General features: G+C 35.3%; 1 protein-coding gene across 7 annotated transcripts in view; it reads right to left on the bottom strand.

Moving 5' to 3' along the window:
* Positions 1-23,522, bottom strand: part of NAA16 (N-alpha-acetyltransferase 16, NatA auxiliary subunit) — a 98,885-nt gene that overhangs the window by 33,033 nt on the left and 42,330 nt on the right. For all 7 annotated transcript variants that reach the window (XM_077855493.1, XM_077855495.1, XM_077855494.1 and 4 more), the window contains 4 exons: positions 19,840-19,946; positions 4,290-4,362; positions 1,952-2,121; positions 1,270-1,422 (listed from right to left, as the gene is read on the bottom strand). In XM_077855493.1, the coding sequence (XP_077711619.1) occupies positions 1,270-1,422; positions 1,952-2,121; positions 4,290-4,362; positions 19,840-19,946 (503 nt within the window). The remainder of the gene's footprint in view (positions 1-1,269; positions 1,423-1,951; positions 2,122-4,289; positions 4,363-19,839; positions 19,947-23,522) is intronic.

Below are 23,522 nucleotides of genomic sequence, written 5' to 3'. Positions count from 1 at the left end.
AGAAGTTGGAAATTAAACTGGGAAACATGGTTTCCTCATTATCCCTCAATGTCACATTCAATGAGTATTAAATGACTATTTCAGTGAATTCTTTGTAGAGTTCTTTATAAATTCTTATTCTATCATATGGGTTGAAAAGATCTCCAATTCCATGGTCTATCTTCTCATTTTGCTTATATTTATTTTTGTTATAGGTAAATTTTAATTTTAATATAGTCAAATATATTAATTTTACTTATACTTAAGGTTTTTAGTACCATAAGAAAGGCTTCCTACCTCCAACTCTAAAGATAAATTTCAATACTTTCTTTAATCAACCTGGAATTGGTTTGTGTGCAGCAGAAGAATGTCGTTTTATTTTTGTCAATACAAATAACTAAATGTGCCAGCAATATCTTTTAATCTCTGATTCTGAAAGCACTTCTGGTCATACACAAGTTTCCAAATATGTGTGAATCTGTTTCTGAGCTTACCTGTTCCATTAGTCTATGTATATTTTTAACTATACACTTACTATTTTCATAAAAAGACAGAAAGTCCACATGGTAAAAGATACATAAGGATGGTGAAGGAGGGAAAAGAAACAGATGTTTAGCCTAATAATTTTAGAGAACTTCAATTCTAAACTGTCAGAGACCAAAGCCCACAAATGCTAGTTCCTTTTTTTATTTTAATTTATTTATTTAGGGGGGAGGAGAGAGAGAGAGAGAGAGAGAGAGAGAGAATGCACATGTGTGCAAGCGGAAGAAGGGACAGAGGGAGAAAGAATCTCAAGCAGACTCCCGCACTGAGTGTGGAGACTGACGCAGAGCTCAAGATCATGACCTGATCTGCAACCAAGAGTCAGATGCTTAACTGGGCCACCCAGGTGCCCCCACAAATGTTAGTTCCACATAGAAAGAACTCTGATGAGTTCTGAAACAACTATAAAAGAGAAATTTAAAAAACAGTCACAAATTACTAATGAGACAAAAGAATTGTAAACTGAATATTATACATAAGCACCAGTCTGGCATATTGCTTATCCATGTATAAAGCTATTGTGTTCCTATTATTGCCTTTCAACCATCTGCCACCAGAAGTGCATGCACACACACACTCGACCACAGAAAAGAAATCATACTTATGACATGACCTAGATGGAATTAATAAAATAGTAACAAAAATGAATTTTTTGAACTTTAGTGGCAAATTTCACAAATCACCATAGAACTGAAGTTTAATTTTACTAACTCAGAGAAGTACATGCTCATGCATGGTATTTCCTACCCTTGTGAACTTGGAGCACATTTCCTCTGCTTCTTTTATCATATTTGCTCGAAGCATATACTTGGCACATTTGGAATTGATGAACCTATCAGCTGTGTCCAAAGACTGTGCTTCATCCATCCATTTTGCAGCTTCTTTTAGATTACCTATATGCTTTAAGAAATGAAAGCATTAAAGAAACCATAGTATTTATGATTAAAAGAATATAGATTAATATAAATAGAAATAGGGGGAACCCTGGGTGGCGCAGCGGTTTGGCGCCTGCCTTTGGCCCAGGGCGCGATCCTGGAGACCCAGGATCGAATCCCACATCGGGCTCCCGGTGCATGGAGCCTGCTTCTCCCTCTGCCTGTGTCTCTGCCTCTCTCTCTCTCTCTGAATGAGTATCATAAATTAAAAAAAAAAATATATATATATATATATAAATAGAAATAGTTGATAAAGACAAATTAGAAACTTGGTACCATTTCCGTCGAATTTATCTAGAAGTCTAGATAAATTACAATTCACATTTACAAAGAGATGTATCAAACGGCACACTGATTGTACAACTATGTAACATAAAACTCCCTAGGATTATTAGAATGGTAGATTATTAGGGTACCCTAGAAGTTATTTTTATAGAGAAAAAACTCTAAGGACAAATTCTTCAGCTACTAAAAAAACATGACTAAGATTTTACCTTGTAAATTTTTGCTTTCATATAGAATAATTCTATTAGAGTTGGAGTACTAGCAATTGCAGCATTAATATAATCCAAAGCCAAAGAATACTGCCCAAGTTTATCAAAGTGCTGTGCCAGGAAATACTGAACCCAGAGCAGTGTTGTTGGGGGTTCCTTCTCTCCATTCTCTGCAATCAAACAAATATAAAGTTACTATAGAAGAGAAGGCAAAGTAAAGCAAATCACATACTTTCTCCCTTAATGCATGATGAAATTAATAATTAGAAGAATAAGCAGTATAACCCCAGAAAAATGACCAATTTCAACAGAGAAAGGTAAGACTTCATGTCATAAAGTTCAAAGAGTAGCAGCCAGTCAGAGAAATAAGATGCTGGTTTCATAGCCTTCTAACCCCTACCTGACTCTAAAGAAACCATCCTGGAGGAAAGTTAATCAGTATAACTCTCTCAATTCTCTGGCTGGGAATGTAAGGCAGTAGGCCCAGGTACAATCAAGAGGAAAACAGCTGGGTAAAGAGAAGTCCCTAACCACCACTGTGAGACTCCCACAAAGGCAGGATTTGCCAGGGCTTTGCATGTCCTAGGCCTCAACCCTACACCAGGCAAAGCCAAAATTGAAAGGTATGAAGAGATCTTCCCTACAAGGTGGAAGTAACCCTACTATGTGATGAAAGCAGTCACACATGGTCAACTGAGCTCTATCCTGTTCCCCATTCTGAACTTCGAGCTACAGAGAGTAGATAAAGAAATACCCAGCTCTCAACATGGATTTCAGTAGGGAAGACATACAGGTCTGAAAGTAGGTAGAAAAAGGAGAAAGGGGAATTTATCCACATCATAGAAAAGAACAGGTTTCCTAGACTAGCTAATCAAAGTAACAATGTAAATACAGAAATTAGCATAAATTATATAATAAATAAAGGAAAGAGACGAGCATTTATCTTGTTCTTTTTATATAAACCATATTTCAAGGGAAACAAGTATTCGATGAAGTCAAGTTCTTTATAAGAATTCTAGCTATTAAACACAGGGGGAAAAAATGACTCGAATGAGAGATAAGGGATTGAGGTAATAGTCCTCAGGGGCTGCCAAAATCATCAGGTAAGAGGAACTTTTTAACCAGTAGATCAGGCTGACCGCATCTGAACGCGGATCAATCATAACATCACAAAGAGAAACAACCAGAATGTCTTCTGGGTCCAGATGTGAGACAACTTTGTACTTAGAAAGCATCACGTAAGAAGTGTTCACAAGAAACCTGGATCTAATCAAGCCTGTAAATCTTACTGTAAGTTTACAAGACATATGGATGATAGCAAAATATATTAAATGATACCAGGAGAAAGCAACCAGCCAAATCTATACTATGGGACATTTCACAAGACAAATGACCTTTCAACAAATAGCGTTGTTGTTGTTGGGTTTTTTTAAAGCGAGGGAAGGTTACTGATCAAGATTAAAAGACTATCAGGGATATAACCAGATGTAAAGTGTAGACCTTTGTTGGGGACAGCTTCAAATAAGCCAATTATATGGAGACATTTTCTGAGGAAACCCAGGAAACCTGAATGTGGATCAGGTGTTAGATATTATGATACAAGCACTAATTTGTGTCAGCACTGTGGCTGCATCTTCTGTGTAACTGTTTTAAATAGAGATGCACGCTAAGGTACTGACAGGTAAAACAGTAGTACGTCTGCTTTAAAAATACCCTAGAAAAGAAAGTAACGGAAGATAACTTCAAACAGGATGGGCAAAATGCTGGCCACAGAGGCTGGGTGATGGGGACAAAAGGGTTCATTCTCCTACTTACTTCTGTGTCTATTATTTCACTATGAAGTTTATTTCAAACTAACAAAAACAAAAGGGCAAAAACCCATGAAAAACACGGAACTCAGACTAAAGTTAGCATCTGCATGACTGAAAGCATTTGAGAGTGTTTTCTAAACTAAGATGTCTTGATTTACATACGTCCCTACAAAGAGAGAAGCAAAGAACCAAGACATACAGAATTTAAAGTAATTAAAGAGTAGAAAGAACAGAGAAGTAGGAATTTGAGAAAAATAGATTGCAATATAAACTAACTATGATGTTGTTAGGCAAGCCACTCAACTTCTCAAGTATATTTTTCTCATTTTAAAAGGAGTTAATCCCCACCTCACAAGATTATGGAAAATTTTAAAGAGACTGAAAGTGCTTTTCTCATTTCGTTCACTAATTCAAAAACTATTTAGTAAATAGGTAGTACATATATAAAATATAAGCTAGTTTTACCGTGATTTAAAAATAGACTGAAATGAGTAATCAAATTCTAATTGAGTGTAATTTAAACTTACCATAAGGGCTAAAAAAGTCACATGTTTTAAGAGAGGCTTCGTAATTTGTAACAAGCTCCTGGATTATAGAAATCTGTTAAAGAAAAAAAAAAGAAATCTGTTAAAGAAACATAGTTTTAAAATTTTAAAATATTTTATTGAAGGTATTTATATTTACTTGGAATATATTAGATTTGGAAACAATGTAGAGGTTATTTCAGGACTATAAATTAACTACAAACTACTCGGGGGTCTGTTCTTCCCAGCCTCCACCACCGTGTGAGGGGAAAGCAAGAAAAACACAGAAAATATACTGTTCTCTTCATTAATAGCAAAACAGAACTCATTAACTTCTCATCTCAATTAGTAGGTTTGAGTTTTTGAAGGTCAGATTATCAATAATTACTACAAAATCTTTTTTTTTTTGCCAACAGTTTATTTGCCTTTTGCTTCTCACTGTTATATTGTGAAGTTGTCAACTATTATATATTTAGATTTTCTAAAGTCACTCATAACAAGAGTCAAGTGAAATGATCCAAATGACACACTGATTCAATGAAAGAGGTTAAGTAAACTCCTAACTAGATGTTTAAACTCCCTTTACTTTTAGTCATCACTTTGATAAAGATTTGCTTTCAATGCCTCAAGTAGGACTGAAATATTATAAGCCACACTGTTAATTTAACATGCTCTGCCCTTAAAGTGGCAAACAAAAAGTGACGCGAATTAGAAGTGCAAGAAAAAAAAAAAAAAACAGCCTACATATACAATTGGTTTCAAATGCCTACTGATGTTAACTGTTTAGAACGAGTTGGATAATATAACTATCTTATTTGGGAACTTCAAAAGAGTAAAAGTTTACAAGTGAAGGAAAACCATTAAAACTTTTAATAGTATCTTACCAATGTAGAATTATTTTAATAGTGGTAATTTTTTAAGTTTCCTAGTTTTAAAACATGGGATGCCACTAATACTACCAGACAAAAATAACAATAAGAAGCCAGTAACTGCTACAAGTGCTTTACATGTATTAAAATAGTAATTATAGTAATAGTCAATCCTACCTGGCACTATTTTAGGTACTTTACTTGTATTAACTCACTTGTCCTCAAAATAACCCTATGAAGTGTACATTATTATTAACTTGATCTCATAGGCAAAAGGAAAATAAAAATAAGCTGAAAGTGTACCATGGTGGAGCCAGAATTTAACCCAAGCAACAAGGCTCAAGTAGCTTCTCACTACTTGCTGTATCAATGAGTGGATGGGACATGGCACATTTATTACTATTGGGTAATTCTGGACTCACAGGATGCATTAAAACTAGAGACTAATAGCAGGACAAAAAACTTTCCCCGATCAGATCAGTTTTAATGCATAAAACACCAAGTGGTGCCCATTAAATCAGCCAGAGCATGGAAAACATAAAATGATCTCTATTTTTAAATGATATGACCTTACTTATAAAACTCCTAACAATTCCAGGGCACCTGGGTGGCTCAGTGAGTTAAGTTTCTGACTTTTGGTTTCACCTTGGGTCATGGTCTCAGGGTCGTGGGATCGAGCACTGTGTCAGGCTCCCCACTAAGCTTGGAACCTAAGATTCTTTCTCTCTCTGCCCCTCCCAACTCAAAACAAAACAAAACAAACAAACCTAATAATTCCAAAAACAATTAAAAAAACTGTTAAAACAAATGAATTCAGCAAAGTAATAAGATACAAAGTCAACACACAAAAATCAGTTGTATTTCTATAGAGGAACAATGCACAATCTAAAATAAAAACTATAGAAACAATTCCATTCACAATAGCATCAAAAAGAATAAAATAGGGCAGCCTGGGTGGCTCAGCAGTTTAGGGCCTGCTTTCAGCCCAGGGTGTGATCCTGGAGTCCTGGGATCAAGTCCCAAGTCAGGGTCCCTGCATGGGGCCTGCTTCTCCCTCTGCCTGTGTCCCTGCCTATCTCTCTCTCTCTGTCTCTCATGAATAAATAGATAAAATCTTAAAAAAAAAAAAAAAAAAAGAATAAAATAAGGTATTAACCAAGGAAGAGAAAGACTTCTATAAAGAAAACTACAAAATAATGCTGAAAGAAATTTAAGACACGAATAAATGGAAATACATCCCATTTCATGGATTAGAACACTTAATATTATTAAAATGTCAATTTGGGTCAACTATACTTCAATAAAATTTTTTTTAATATATTACCCAAAGATATACAGATGTACAGATTCAATGTGATCACTATCAAAATCCCAATGTGTGTGTGTGTGTGTGTGTGTGTGTGTGTGTTTTGCAGAAATAGAAAAGCTCATCCTAAAATTCACAACGACTCTCCAGGGACCCAAAATAGTCAAGACTATTTGAAAAAGAACAAACCCAGAGGACTCACACTCCAGATTTCAAAACTTACTACAGTTAAGTTACGGTAGTCAAAACACTGTGAAAATGGCATAAAGACTGACATAGGGACTACTGGAATATAACAGAGTCTAGAAATAAACCCTCACATATATAGTCAAATGATTTTTGACACAGGTGCCAAGACCACTCAATGGGGAACAGTCTTCTTCTAAATGGTGCTAGGAAAACTGGATATACACATGCAATAGAATGAAGCTGGACCCTTACCTAATACCACATACAAAAATTAACTCAAAATGGATCAAGAACCTAAATGAAGGACTAAAAAAATAAAACTCTTAGAGAAAACATAGGATAGAAGCTTGATGGCACTGGATACAATGATTTCTTGGAGATAACAACAAAGGCATATGTTACAAAAGAAAAAAAAAGACAAACTGGACTTCTTGAAAATTTAAAACTTTGTGCATCAAAAGACACTATGCAGAGTAAAAAAGAAACCCACACAATGGGAGAAAATATGTGCAAATCCGATAAGGGACTAATCTCCAGAATATATAGAAAACTCCTAAAACTCAACAACAAAAATACAACACACTTCAAAAATGGACAAAGTACCTGAACAGATATTTCTCCAAAGAAGATATAAGAATGGCCAATCCGCATGTGAAAAGATACATGCCACCACTAATCATCATGGAAATGAAAACCAAAACCAAAAGGAGATACCATCTCATAACCCAGGAAAATGGCTATCAAAAAACCCCCTAGAAAACAACTATTGGGGACACAAAATGGTATAGCACTCTGGAAAACGGTATGGTTAGTTCCTTAAAAAACTATAAACAGAATCACCCAATGATCCAGCAATCCCACCTCTGGGTATATACCCAAAATAAGTAGAAGCAGGATTTTGAAGAATATTTGTACATTCATGTTCACAGCAACATTAGTCGCAATCGCCGAAATGTGAAAGCAACCTAAATGTCCATCGACGGATGAACAATATGTGCTATATACATACGATGAAGTATTATTCAGCCTTAAAAAGCGAGGCAATTCTACAATATACTACAACATGGATGAACCTGGAACATATTATGCTATGTGAAATACGCCAGTCACAAAAAGACAAATGTTATGATTCCACTTATGTGTCAGTTCTAGAAGACGAAAAGAGTTCTGAGGATGGTTGTACAATAATGTGAATGTATTCAATACCAATCAACTATACAGGTAAAAATGATAAAGATGGCAAACTTTATGTTAAGTGTATTTTACCACAATAAACCAACCAACCAACCAACCTGTGGTTCTTTAAGTATGGTCCTCAGACTATCAACATCATTAATGTTAGCATTAGCATCACCTGGTAATTTATCAGAGATACAAATTTTGGTACCAAACCCTATATTTACGGTATTAGAAACTCTGGGCCCAGCGATCTGTTTTTAGCAAGCATTCCAACTAACTGACACACACTAGAGATTGCAAACTGATAAATGTTATCCAAAAAACCCAACAACAATTATTATAACACAAAATTAAAGGTAACAGACAGTTTTAACCCACCATGACCAATACCACCCCATCAATCTCACTTAGAATATCTATAATTCTGAAACTTTCCAGGCATAGGATTCAGTATTCAAGTTATTTAAGTTGTTTAATTTATGGAGGCAATTATTTTTTCATGAACTTATAATGCCATCTAGTGGTAGTTGCAAAAACTACAGCTAGAGCCGGTTTTAGGTAGTTTATCTTTTAATTTCTAGGGTGAAACATATTTAAATAATTTTAAAAGTACAACAAAATATACACTGAAATTACATATAATTCTTAATAAAGGAGTATAAAAACTACTGAATGAAACAGATCTCCCGCTTCAGGACTTTACAATGAAGTCTGATGAAGAAAAAATAAAATAAAAATAATGGAAGTCCACATGAAATCTCCTAAATAAAAAGTATGGAGAGCACCGGCAACCAGGATTGCTGGTTCATTAGGCATACTTCTTTAATCTACAAAATTTGTATCACAATCACTAACTTAGTAATTAAGTGAACAATTTAATTTTCCAAATTTGTCTATGAAAGTTCATCTAAGGAATTTTTATTCAGATATAAAGACCCATTTCAAGTTTACTTACCCTTTATATCTCAATGAGGAAGTAAGCTCAACTCCTTTCTTTTAAAACTCAATATGTAATGGCTATTTTTCTTGAAAATAGTATTTTGCCACTGCCATTTAAGATCAAGAAATCCAATCCAGTTGAGTTAGGCATCTAAGATCACAATAAAAACTTAGAGCCTCAAAATGGACATCTTAAATTATAAAGCCGAAATTTTTACTGAACTGAAAAAATTTCCAAGTTCAACCACCTTCTCTTGACTTAAATATCTGATCAAGATTGAAGCAGTTTAATTTTTGCTTAATAAAATCTAACCTGAGCAAATATTGTGACTCCTATAATTTCCTAAAGTATGGCCCTTGACTTAACTTTTCTTATGTGTGAGTTAAAATAATTATTAATTTTTTTAAGATGTAATTTATTCATTCATGAGAGACACAGAGAGAGAGAGAGAGAGAGAGAGAGAGGCAGAGACACAGGCAGAAGGAGAAGCCGACTCCCTGCAGGGAGCCTGACGTGGGACTTGATCCTGGGATTCCAGGATCACCACCTGGGCTGAAGGCAGCGCTAAACCGCTGAGCCACTAGGGCTGCCCGAATTATTAACTTTAAAGACAAAGTTCTCGGGATTCCTGGGTGGCGCAGCGGTTTAGCGCCTGCCTTTGGCCCAGGGCGGGATCCTGGAGACCCGGGATCGAGTCCCACGTCGGGCTCCTGGTGCATGGAGCCTGCTTCTCCCTCTGCCCGTGTCTCTGCCTCTCTCTCTCTCTCTCTGTGTGACTATCATAAATAAATAAAAATTAAATAAAAAAATAAAAAAATAAAGACAAAGTTCTGCAACACCATATCAATACACAATTTTGTACAATACAGATTTTTTATATACAGATACAAATCACATGTCTAAAATAGTTACCATAACACAAAAGCTACTGAAACTTTTGGTATTTACCCAAATTAAAAAACTAAGCACAACAGTTACCAACAAGGATCAAAACTGCTAGATTAATTTCCAGTAAGTATATGATTGGCAGTGACAATGTGGTTCTGAAGGAGCTAGTCATAGAGGTAAGTTGTCCAAGAACTACAACGTTGAAACAAAAATCATTTCATTTCCTGCAGGGATGAGGTATGAGGGATGGGGTGGTAAGAGAAGGACCAGTTCTTGAACATCTCTGAATCAACAAGCACTTTACAAATTTTATCATTTAATTAAAACACGCATCAACCTTTAAGTATGGTCTTTTACAAACTTGAAGATCCAAAAACAGATGATTGCTTGGGCAAACAGTGATGGAATCAGGGATTCCAAACCAGGCCTAATTCCAAAACAATGCTCTCTTCCCTAAACCAGTTTATTTCCCAAAGTATGGTACGTATGGTAGGATAACAAGATGATTACAATTAATTCAACTGAAGTTTAAGTTTTATTTTTACTTTGTTTTATAAAAAATATATTAGCACAAACCCATGGTTTTATAATAAACAAAAAACTAATTAAACTTAGTGAAAAATATGAAGTAAATAACATTAAGAGTGTTACCTGGATTTGGCAAAAATCATGAGGGAGACAATAAATGTATGTCAGCAGACATTATACTATACTGTGATGTCTTCCTAGGTAGGAAAAGCATTTGATTTTCCTCTCCTTAAATTTAAAACTCTTTCTAAACAAATAAACCAAAAACTCATTTATGAACATAATTATAATTATCATTAAGTTGATCAGAATGTCTCAAAAATACTGGCTGGGAGTTCTTGGGATACTGTTACCACTGCAAATAATGCCTTTTGGAATTCTTAAAGCTAGGATTGTTGACTCTCTGTTTTTTTTTCCTTTTAGTGAGAAATCTATGATTCTCTCAAAGATTATTTTTTTTTTAGATTTTATGTATTCATTTAAGAGAGAGGGAGAGAGAAAGAGCAAGAGTTGGGGGATGGGGCAGAGGGAGAGGGAGAAGCAGGCATCCCAGGACCCTGGGATCATGACTTGAGCCAAAGGCAAACACTTAACTGACTGAACCACCCAGGCGCCCCAAAGATACATATATTCTTAATGTAGTTTTTTTTATTACTTAGAGCACCTAAGAAAAAAGTTCCTTTATACTGCCATGCCATACAAATCAAACTTGCTTTCCTTAGTAATTATGCCTTGTGTCACCTTCTAAAAACCTTCCAGTTTTCTGAAAGTAAATATGAAATAAAGTATTTTAATTTAGAATTTTACTGGACCATCACTGTGATGCTATTATAAACTGATGATAGAATCCTATTATTTTTATAATGTTATTCAGCTTCATTTTTTCTGATTTACCTTTACAGCTGAAGTTAGATAGAAGATAGGTGTTAACTCAATTTTACACCTGGCCTGAGTTATTTAAGAATAAATAAAGAAAGAAAACAAAGAATAAAAAAAGAACTAAAGATACCTTACAGAAAATGCACTCTAGTATTAAAATCCAGTATACCCACCACCCCTACCAACAAATTACAGAGATTTCTCAGCCACGACAACCAAATGATTCAATACTTCCCATTGAAATCTTCCAGTGACGTTCAGGATGATTCTCTTTCTTCACTGAACAACAGGCCAAGTTTTCTCTCTGTGCCCACTGTCTCCAGTTTCTAAAGGACACACATAGCCCCACATGTTCTTTAAACGGGTAAGGATCTTCGAATATTTTCATAGTATGGGAAGATTTGACACGAGAAAGAAAGGTCTTCTGAGAAACAGCCTACCCTCCTTTCCTGTGCATGGATTCCCATATACTATTTTTTTTTCCCATATACTTTTTGTTGAGATATTTGATGCTTCAGCCAGAGTCTCATCAAGTACTCAATTTCCATGTTGTTTTTAAGATACTCATATTCAGTGTATCTGTGCACTGATGTCCAGCTTCAGTGGAATCAAATGGACCTATTAACAACTTATGCACAAACCTTAATGATGATTCACTGTCTTTACTCAAGAGTCTGACAATCACAGTGAATGGCCAGGAAGAAACTGAGAAAGTACTTTCTTTCCATTCTAGGTGAAAAAGGAAGTCCAAAATTAATTTGTACCTCCTCTTAGTCTTTTTGGTTCCTTTATGACACTAAAAACAAATTACACAGACCGTATAGCCTTGACAGTTGAACTAAAATAATAATTGATTGTATTAATTATTTTTCTGCGCAAATACATATCTTTACTGTTAGAGAAAACCTATTTTTCTCAGTGGTTAAATCAGCAAAGTAAAAGACAAAAGCACAGGGGCACCTGGATGGCTCAGGTTAAGCACCTGCCTTTGGCTCAGATCATGATACCAGGCTCCTGGGAAGGAGCCCCACATCAGGCTCCCTGTTGAGTGGGGGAGTCTGCTTCTTCCTCTCCCCCTGCCTGCTGTTCCCCCTGCTTATGTTCTCTCTCCCTGTCAAATAAGTAAATAAAATCTTTATAAATAAATAAATAAATATATATATATAAATAAATTAAAAAGACAAAAGTATAGAACACTAAGAATATGTTAGGAAAGAGACACTGGACAAAAGCAAGCAAAATAAATTTCAAACAAACAGAAGAACATAAAAAAGATAAGAGTGAAAATGAATGAAGTAGAAAGGGAGGGGCAGTCAACAAGCCCAACTTGGCCCTCTGAAAAGACCAACAGATTGGCAAACCTTTAGCAGACTAATCAAGGGGAAAAAAGACTCAAATTTTTAAAATTGAAAATGAAAGAGGAGACATTACTGCTGACCTTACAGAAATGAAATGATGTAAGAACATGATGAGCAACTGTATGCCAAAATAGGATAACTGAGAGGAAATGGACAAATTTCTAGAAACACAAATTTCAGAAATCAAGTCAAGAAGAAACAGCAAATATGAATAAACCAATAACAACAGTTCTAATAGGTAATCAAAAACTACCCACAGGGCAGCCCGGGTGGCTCAGCAGTTTAGCGCCGCCTTCAGCCCAGGGCCTGATCCTGGGGACCCGGGATCGAGTCCCACGTCCCAAGTCGGGCTCCCTCAAGGAGCCTGCTTCTCCCTCTGCCTTATGTCTCTGCCTCTCTCTCTCTCTGTGTCTCTTGTGAATAAATACATACATACATACTACCCACAAAGAAAAGTCCAGGCCCAGATGGCTTCACTAATAAATTCTGCCAAATATTTAATAACACCACCAGTTTCTCACTCTTCAAAAAGAAGAAGGAGAAGAGGAGGAAACACTTCCCAACTCATTATAAGGCCATTATTACCCTTATACCAAAACCAGACAAAAACCTCACAAGAAAACTACAGACTACTACCTCTATGGAATAGACCAAAAAAAAAAAAAAAAAAAAATCCTCAGTAAACCACTAGCAAATTGAACTTTGGCTCAAAAGAATTATACACCATGACCAAGTGGGTTTATACCAGCAATATAGATGTTGCTTGAACATCTGAAAATCAACCCGTGCATCATAGCAAGAGAATAAAACATACAATCATTTCAATAGATACAGAAAAAATATTTGACAAAATCCAACACACTTTCATGATAAAAATGCTCACTGAATTAGGAACAAAAGGGAACTTCTTCAACATTATAAAGGGCATATACAAAGAATTCATGGTTCACATAATATTTTATGGAGAAAGACTAGATGCTTTCTCCTAAGATCAGGAACAAAACATACATGTCCACTCTAATCACTTCTATTCAACAGTGTACTGGAGGTTCCAGCCAGGGCAATTAGTCAAGAAAACAAAATTACAAGGATACAAAATAGAAAAGAAGAAATAAAAGTTTCTATTTGCAGATGACATGATCTTGCACACAGAAAATCCTAAGGAAAAAAAAGGGTGGCAGTGATGCCTGTCTGGCTCAGTCAGTTCATCATCTGACTCCTGGTTTTGGCTCAGGTCAGATCTCCTGGGTTGTCGGATCAGGCCCCATGTGGGTGGGGGTCCGTGCTCAACGTGGAGTATACTTGAGGATTCTGTTCCTCTGCCCTTTCCCCATTTGCACATGGGCCTGCTCTCTAAAATAAATAAATCTTTTTAAAAACCCCTAAGAAATCCATTATTCCAACTATGAACAATAAATAATAAGCAAGTTCAGCAAGGCTGCAGAATACCAGATCAATATATAAAAAACTGTGTTTTATATACTAGCAGTAACAATCTGAAAATAAAATTGAGAAAATAATTCCACTAGAATAGCATGAAAAATAATAAAATACTTAGGAGTAAATTTTATAAGAGATGTGTAAGACTTGTCTACTGAAATCTACAAAATATTGTTGAAAGAAATCAAAGAAGATAATGAATAGACATCTAAAGTTCATACACTGAAAATCTTAATATTGTTAAAATAAAGTGATCTACAGATTCAAAGCAATTACTATAAAATTCCAGCTGGTTTCTGTAGAAACTGAAAAGCGGACTCCAAAATTGAAATTGAAATAAAAGGAATCCTGAAGCGTCAAAAGAATCTTCAAAAAGGGGATCCCTGGGTGGCTCAGCAGTTTGGCGCCTGCCTTTGGCCCAGGGCGTGATCCTGGAGTCCTGGGATCGAGTCCCGCGTCGGGCTCCTGGCATGGAGCCTGCTTCTCCCTCTGCCTGTGTCTCTCTCTCTATCATGAATAAATAAATAAATACAATCTTAAAAAAAAAAAAGAATCTTAAAAAAGAACAAACTAGAAAGATTCATACTTCACTTCCTTATTTCAACTTATCTCAAAGCTGTAGTAATCATGATAGCGAGGTATTGACATAAGGACAGACACACAGATTAGTGGAATAAAATTGAGAGTCCAGAGAGGAGAGCCCTCATTATGGTCCATTTATTTTCAATAAAACTGCCAAGACTTTTCAATGGAGAAAGAAGAGTCTTTTCAACAAACGGTGCTGGGAAACTGGATAATAGTTACATGCAAAAGCAGGACTCCTGATTCACACCATAAATAAAAATGAATGGAAAATGGATCAAAGACCTCAATGAAAAACTAAAAATATAAAGCTCCTAAGTAAATATGTATAAATATTCATTACCCTAGATTTGAAATGGCTTCTTAGATATGACACAAAAGCTCGAGCAACCAAAGGAAAAAAGATAAACTGGACCTCATCAAAATTAAAAATTTTGTCATCAAAGGATACTTTCAAGAAAGTGAAAAGACAACCCACAAAATGGTAGAAAATTTCCAAATCATTTATCTGATAAGGGACATATATCTAAAATATATAAGAACTCTTACAAAAAAAAAAAAAAAAACTCTTACAACTTAATATTAAAAGACGGGGCACTTGGGTGGGTCAATCAGTTAACCATCTGCCTTCGGCTCAGGTCATGATCCTAAGATCAAGTTCCATATTGGGGGCAAGAGGAATCTGCTTCTCCCTCTTCCTCTGTGCTTGTTCTCTCTCTCTAATAAATTAATGAAATCTTGGGGGAAAAAAAAGAGAGAGACAACCCGAAGGGTCTGAATCAACATTTCTCCAAAGGAAATTTACAAATGGCCAATAAGCACATGAAAAGCTGTTCAACATCATCGGTCATCAGGGAAATGAAATCAAAACCATGAAAGACAACTTTACACTCAGTAGGATGACTATAATCAAATGCCAAATAATAACAAGTGGATTATTGGTAAGGATATGTAGAAATCAGAATCTTCATATACTGCTTGCTGGAATGTAAAATGGTACAGTCGCTATGGAAAACAATCCAGTGGTCTTTTTAAAGTGTAAACACAGAGTTACTATTTGAACTAGCAATTCCATTCCTGGGTATATACGCCCAAGAGAAATGAAAATGTATATGAAAGGGCACTTGGGTGGCTCAAACATCTGACTTCGGTTTAGGTCATGATCTCAGGGTCCTGGGATGGAGCCCCACCCATGTCAGGTTCCCCATTCGGCAGGGAGTCTGCCTCTCTCTCTCTCCATTGGCCTATTCCCCTGCTCATGCATGCTCTGTCACTCTCATATAAATAAACGAACAAACGAATAAAATCTAAAAAAAATAAAGAAAGAAAAAAAAAGGAAATGTACACCTTAAAACTTGTACACAAACATTCACAGCAGCATTAGTCATAATAAGGCAGAAACAACCAGAGCGGCCATCAACTGCTAAAATGTGGTATAGCCATACAATGCAATATTATTTTGGTAATAGAAGAGAATGAAGTAATCATTCACTCTACCACATGGATGAAAGTATCAGGCTAAGTAAAAACACTGGAGAATGAGGTCACACGTTGTATTACTCCATTTGTATGAAATGCCTAAAACAGCCAAATCCACAGAAAAAAAAGTAGCATAGGGGTTGCCTAATGTTAGAGTTGATGGGATTTTTCGGCATGATAAAATTTTCTAAAATTACACTGTGGTGATGGTTATAAAACTCTGAATATATTAAAAATCACTAAATTGTATACTTCAAGTAGGTAAATTTTATGGTATGTGACTTGTATCTCAGTAAAGCTGTTAACAACAAAAATATTGGGAGGAAACTACTGGTATCTAGTTGGTAGAGGCCAAGGACACAGCTAAATCACCTAGGGACAGGTCCCTATAACAAATTATTTAGCCCAACAGGTCATTAATGGAATTCTTCGCTGTGGGGAGCTGTCCTGTGCATTGTAGAATGTTTAGCAGCATCCCTGGCCTCTACCGATACAGTATCAGTAGCATACTCCCACAATGGTGATAATCAAAAATGCCTCCAGATGTTTCAAAATGTCCCTTGGGGGACAAAATCCCCTCCCTCATTGCAACTTGAGAAATTCTGCCCTAGAGGAAGAAGACCTTCCAAATTGTTTCTAAAACAACAGATGGACTTCCATAATAGAAACAAAAATCAACAAACCTAGTTACATTACATTTTTAACCTCTTTCTGTAAAAAAACAAAAACAACCTCAAAACTACACCTATAGAAAAGCAAACACAAGAAGGAAAAATATTTAAGAGTATCTAACGCTGGTGAGGGTACAGTGAACCTTTCACACACATACACTGCTAATGGTAATACAAATTGGCGTCTACAACCTCACAGAAACCAAAGTACCAGTGTTTACTGAGAAACACAAAATGTACATACTTTTTACCCATTAACTTATTCTGAGAATTGTGAGAAGGAAATAATCCTGAGTAAAGCGGTGTGTTCAAAGATATTTATGATTTTTTTTTAACAGTGAAAGCTTGGAAATGGAGGTATGACTGATAAAAGAGCATGCAGTAAGTCATCAAAAAGGAAGATAATGAAGACTATACAGTAACATGTAAAATGCTTATGAACTTGCAAGAGGGGAAAAGGAAAAACAAAACTTGATGGTCAAAATTATTACAGCTACATATAGACACCATAAATAAATTTACAGGGAAAAAACCTTGACAGGAATTACACAAAAAATGTTCTCCATGCTTCTAAATTGTATATTCACAATTTAAAATGCTGCAGATACTTTTAAAATACTTTTTTAATTTTTTAAAAGATTTTATTCATTTATTCATGAGAGACACAGAGAGAGAGAGGGGCAGAGACACAGGCAGAGGGAGAAGCAGGCTCCATGCAGGGAGCCTGATGTGGGACTTGATCCCCAGGACTCCAGGATCAGGCCCTGGGCCAAAGGCAGGCGCTAAACCACTGAGCCACCCAGGTATCCCCGAAAATACCTTTTTACAACTGTACATATCCTAAGCTAACTTCAAAAGATTATTTTATTTTTATGCTACCTAACATGGACCATTCTTTAAGACCTGGAAGTTTATGAAACCATAATTGCTTATCAGCCTTAACCTCTTCTAAATACTTTCTCCAGAGTTAAAATGCAGTGTTTAGCTAAAAGCAAGACTTACTACTGGTTGAAATCAATTTTAAAACATCCTTATGAGAAGTCACAAATATGTGGCCAAAATTATTTAAAAAGCACTTTACATACTTGCACATTTTTTCTTACTATACTAAGTTCTGATAACCTGAACTCAATTTTCTACAGTTTAATTCAGTTCTCAAAAGCATTTGGTAAACATTCCTATTCCATGCTTAAAAATAACACTAGAGATGTCAAAGGTTCCTATATAAATTAATACATTCTTAGTGTCTTCTTTAAAAACGCAACTTCCATGCTTTATAAAATACCAACAAATGCTTTACATCTTTATGATGGTAATTTTGGATCAATACTGGAGGATTTTAAAAAAATCTCTGCTTCCCCTGCTTGTGTGGTCTCTCACGCGCTCTCATTCTCACTCTGTCAAATAAATAAACAAAATCTTTCCAAAAAGACAAAGTCCTTGTGAAAACTGAGAAGGCCTGTGAAGGCTCAGTGACCTAAGAGGAACGAATCCTTTAAAAACCACTATATTCAGCAGCGGCTGCAAGATGTTATTAGAAAAGCAGGACAGGTATCCCTGGCTTTCCAAAGCTTACATTCCATCACTTCACTTTTACCAATGACCTATGTTAGTATCTTTGCTTTCATAATAAAAGGCAAAAAGTGAAAACAGTGCTCAGCATTTTGCAGTGAGTCCTTATAGAGGCATCACACACTCTGAGCATCCAGCGGCACACCGCCAGGCTCAGTCCCCCAGGAAGGACACTCAGGATCAAGCCACCATAGATGTGAACTGTGTCTATGAGCATCTGTGTTTTTTCTTGATTTATGTATCTGTAAACAAGATGTGTCCTATGATATCAGAAAAGCCAAAGAGAGGAGGTATTTTTGGGGTCTGGCAATTTCAAAGTTTTTTCAAATATAAATTAGTGTTCAACAATTTTTCCATATAAATTAATGCTAATTGTTCTTCAAACTTTACACCATTTCAGCTTAAGAGAAATTTCTCAGGAACACTCTCCTTTCAGAAGGCAGGAGAATCCTGTATTCAAACTCACACACATAAGTTCTTTATTATTTCTGACATCTCATTTCACTTTTCTTCTCTCAGCCTTGCCCAAAAGAGTAAAAGAGGAATTTTGGCAAATGTTATTTTATTTTATTTTTTTATTTTTTATTTTTTTTGGCAAATGTTATTTTAAATAACCTACAGACATCATTGGTAGGCACTGTTCCACTTTTCACATGAATCAAACACTATCAAAAAATTGACAGCAGTGCCATTAAAGGCAAATAAAGCATACTTCAGACATTAAAGAGCTACAAACTTTAAAAAATATAAATGACACCTTTTACTTATAGAGCACTAGATATTATCAGTTGTCTCATCTTGTTTATGAAAACTGCTTCCCCAGAAAAGAAAGTGTCAGTCGGTTATACTACTTATCACTGACCCTGCTTTCAATATTTTATTTTCACAATTACTGCTAGTTTACAAATTATGGGTCAAAATTAAACTCATAAATGATGGGTTTCACTACAAATATTTTAGCGCTTCTAATAAAATCATTTCTTTATCTACTAGTAACTTTCAGAAATTCTGATTACAGAAAAGAACATAAGACTTTACACCTTAATAAAGAAAAAGCAATGCCTGGAAACAAGTATAACTTGTTTTCTATTTGTTTTTAATTTTCTAATTATCTAATTTAAGACCAAGTACCTATTTTCTAATTTTAAAGGGTGGAAAATATTATTCTCTTTATTCAAGAACTCGTCAAAACTATACTTATTTATTAAAATGTTGCCTACTAGTTAAAACTAATAATGCTCTGTAGACCAAATGGCATTTTATTGTTGTACTAACTCAATTATCCATGCTCTAACATTAAAAGCATGCAAAACAAACTTTAAAAATCCACAAACTATAAAATAATAGATAATAATCATGAAATACTTAAATATAGACTTCCGGTGTATCAGATTTAAAATTCTACAAGAAAAGTATACCCATTAAAAAACAACCTTTATAATCTTAGTGCTTTTATAAAGTCTCTATTCCGTAAATTTCACAGATAGTTATTTCCTTTGATAGCATTTATCCTATCTACATACAATTTCAGTTCATCTACAATTAAAGTACGGTGAATAACATTACTAGAATAGAGAAAATTATGAAATCATAGTATATTATTTACATGAAAATCTTTTTATGATAAGTTAATAAAAAGATTATAAGAAAACTGAATAAAGACCAAATTTTACCTTTTCTGTATTGTAATATAAAGATTTCAAAGTAGTAAACAAGGGTGGGCAGCCTTTACTGAAGTTAACCCTCAGGAACTTATCCATTAGTTCTCTAAATTTTTCACCTAGAAACAAAAGTTTACTTTGTTATACTTCAATTGATGCAAACAGTCTCAAAATGATTTTACAAATAAAAATTAAGCTCCCTCAAAAACAATGATTCCCCCATCCTGTTTTTAAACCTAAAAGTCTGTCAGCATTATTGCTTGACTATTACCACCAAAAAAGGATAATACTATATATCTTAGAAGTTAGCAACTATACTTTTCTCTAGATCTAAAGTATCTTCAAAGAACATTTCAAAAGATAAGTAAACAAAATGACTGCAGCTTTAAGTAGAGAGAAAAAGTACTTACTATCCATTCTGAATATAGTCCCCATAACATGTCTCTTTCCTAATCTCATTGGCTAGCACAGACTCAGGGCTCATCTGCAGACACTTCATAAAACACGCTGCAGATCTATAGGATCTATAAAAAGATCCTACTGTAACCAGCACTATATTCAATTAGCAGCCAAATATCTTTGTAAACACTAAAACAGAATTTCAAGATGTTTTCCAAATCAACTAGTGCTTTACATCAACATTCATTCCATTAATCATGTACCAGGCATTGTTCTAGGTATTAGGGATTTAGCTGCAATTAAAACAAACAAACAAACAAAAAAATCCTGCCCTCGGGAAGTTAACATTCCAGTGGGTAAGATGGACAATAAATAAACTTTTGTTAGACATCAGAATGAGCCCCAAAGCATTTTAACACCAGAATTAAAATAAATAACTTATTTGTAACATCAAGTAAAAAATTCTATTATTATTAAACCCTCACAAAAAAACTTGGCATCACCTTCTATAAGTGGAAAAAAATTGGAAAAAATTTTAATTTTAAATACAACAGGAAGCCTTTAACTCAGTTAAAGCTTTAACTTTTTTTGACAGGAAGAGTTAATACAGAAGGACATGGATTTGCTCATGCGTTAAAAAAAAATTAAAAGATGTATGTCGGGCAGCCCTGGTGGCTCAGCGTTTTAACGCCACCTTCAGTCCAGGGCGTGATCCTGGAGACGCGGGTTCAAGTCCCACGTCAGGGTCCCTGCATGGAGCCTCCTCCTCCCTCTGCCTATGTCTCTGTCTCTCTCTCTCTTTCATGAATAAATAAATAAAATCTTTTTTTAAAAATTAAAAGATATGTCTGTCATAAATGGCTTAACCTAAAACTGTTGAAACTACCTCTTAAGGTTTCATTATGAATCACAACACTTAACCAAAAAAATACCAACAACCGAAAGTGTTTTTTATTTGTTGTGACTGACTATATTGAGCAAAATATGCATACTCAATATAATTAGATGTCATAAAAATTTGAAAGATATTTAAATTTTATTGAGGGGAAAGTTTATCAAATACAAAAGCAGGTTCGGCATTTTTTAAGTTACTATAAACACTGTTTTCAGATAATCTCTAATCTTTTATTATACACAAAGTATAAGTGTTTTGAAAATCAGATTACCAAGAAAACACAGTATTTCACTCTGGGTAAAATATACATCATTACTTCTTTAAAACTCAAAAAGTAGTTTCAGGGTCAAGTTTTTCCAGCACTTCCTCTAATATAAGGCAAAAGTTAGTAATACTGTCATGGACAGTGAGATGCAGGTGCTTAGAGAAATGTGCATTATTCCATCTTCTACATGTGTGACCTTGGGCAAGTAACCTGTTCACTAAAATCCTCATTTTCCCCACTGTAGGTGAAGGCGACAATGCCAGCAGCCAGCAGCCTCAAGAGTACTCCTGCATGGCTCAAACCAGAGAAGTATATAGCAGTAAACATAGTGTCCGGCATACAGTAACCATTCAATAAATGACACCTATTATTACAGGCCTTGATACCTGACAGCTATTGTATTTCTATAGTTAAGAATCTTTTCCAGGGGCACCTGGGTGGCGTAGTTGGTTAAGTGTCTGCCTTCGGCTCAGGTCACTGATCCCAGGGTGCTGGTATGGAGCCTGCTCAGTGGAGAGTCGGCTTCTCCCCCTGCCCCTCCCCTTGCTCGTGCCTGCTCTCTCCCTCTCAAATAAATAAAATCTTAAAAAAAAAGAATCTTTTCCATATTTGTTGATATCCTCTGAAAAAACAAGCATTTTATCTTCATGTCAGAGCCCATTCTCAACTCCTCTTCCTGGTTAACTTTCTTAGTCAATTCAGCCCATCCGGGCAGTTTGGAGTTAAAAGACAATCTACTCAACTCTCAATTATCCATAATACTGAATGCCTCTTCTCCCATTAAATTATTATTTAGACTGAGAAAGAATGAGGAGGTTCTTTCTGTGCAAATACAAAGCATAGATACAGAATTAAGAGAAAAACCAAGTGCACATCAATCTATGCTATCACTTTAGTGCAGAAGAGGGAGAAAAATGGGAAGCTAGAGCAGCCCAGATGGCTCAGCGGTTTAGCGCCACCTTCAGCCCAGGGCATGATCCCAGGGTCCCAGGATCAAGTCCCACCTCGGCCTCCCTGCATGGAGCCTGCTTCTCCCTCTGCCTGTGTCTCTGCCTCTCTCTCTCTCTCTCACGAATAAATAAAATCTTAAAAAAAAAAAAAAAAAAAAGGAAAGCTATACACAAACTCTCACCCTCTACATTTTTGCTTGTATATGCACAACGCATTTATGCTAGAATACACTACCTAATGGTAACAATGGCAGCCTCTAGGGAAGTAAACTTGGTCGTTAGGGGATAGACAGGAAAAAACTTCTTACTTAAAAGCCCTTTTATAATCTTTTATCTGGAACTACAATAACGCATTATCTGAACAAGAAGCCTACACACTATATTCCAAAATTACTTACCATTACCACCTCATAAACACTTTAGGCATAAGAGAAACCCTTTCACGAAAATAATCTCTCTTCTTCCAGTTATTTAAAAATAATATTTAGTAACCCCCTCACCTCCGTCTTTCCTTTAGGGTGAAAAAAAGACTATTACTCATTATGTGCCTGTTTAGCATTACAGCTTACCAAACAGGTCATTTGTCTATACAGATGCTATGCTAATTCTCCTCTGGATATGTAATGTGGATTCAAATAAAAACTGCTATCACAAAAACTACTGCTAAAATAATTAGCACAATCAGCAAAATAAGACTATCTGAATCATTGGAAATTTATTCTAAATAATGGAGAAATGTTCTCACTATAAAAAGGAAATGATTATTATGTGACCTCTGATGGAGGTGTTAGCTAACACACTACAGTACTATTATAATATATAAACTTATCATATCAACAGTTGTACACCTTAAACTTATACAATGTTCTATATAATCATATCTACATAATAACCCAATAAAGAAGAATGGAGCAAAATTTGATTACAACTTTGTATATAATACTCTGGATTATCTCCTTCCCTCTCTCGCCTGCCTTGGCTAGTGAAGACTAATAGAACATAATGAATTAAACTACTTCTTTAGAAAAATAGCTATATTCTCGCATTATTTTCACAGCACTTAGCATTTTAGGCTGTTGGAGAATCTATCTAGGACTTCTGTGTTAAGACAGTTTTAAGCCTTTCTATGTAAAAACTGAAAACTCTTTTTCAACTTTCACCTTCCACTCTCAAGTTCCATCATGTT

This window comes from Canis aureus, chromosome 17 (genome assembly GCF_053574225.1).
Source record: "Canis aureus isolate CA01 chromosome 17, VMU_Caureus_v.1.0, whole genome shotgun sequence".
Lineage (NCBI taxonomy): Eukaryota > Metazoa > Chordata > Mammalia > Carnivora > Canidae > Canis > Canis aureus.
The sequence above is the reverse complement of the archived record's forward strand: the minus strand, read 5'-3'. Positions and strand labels throughout refer to the sequence as shown.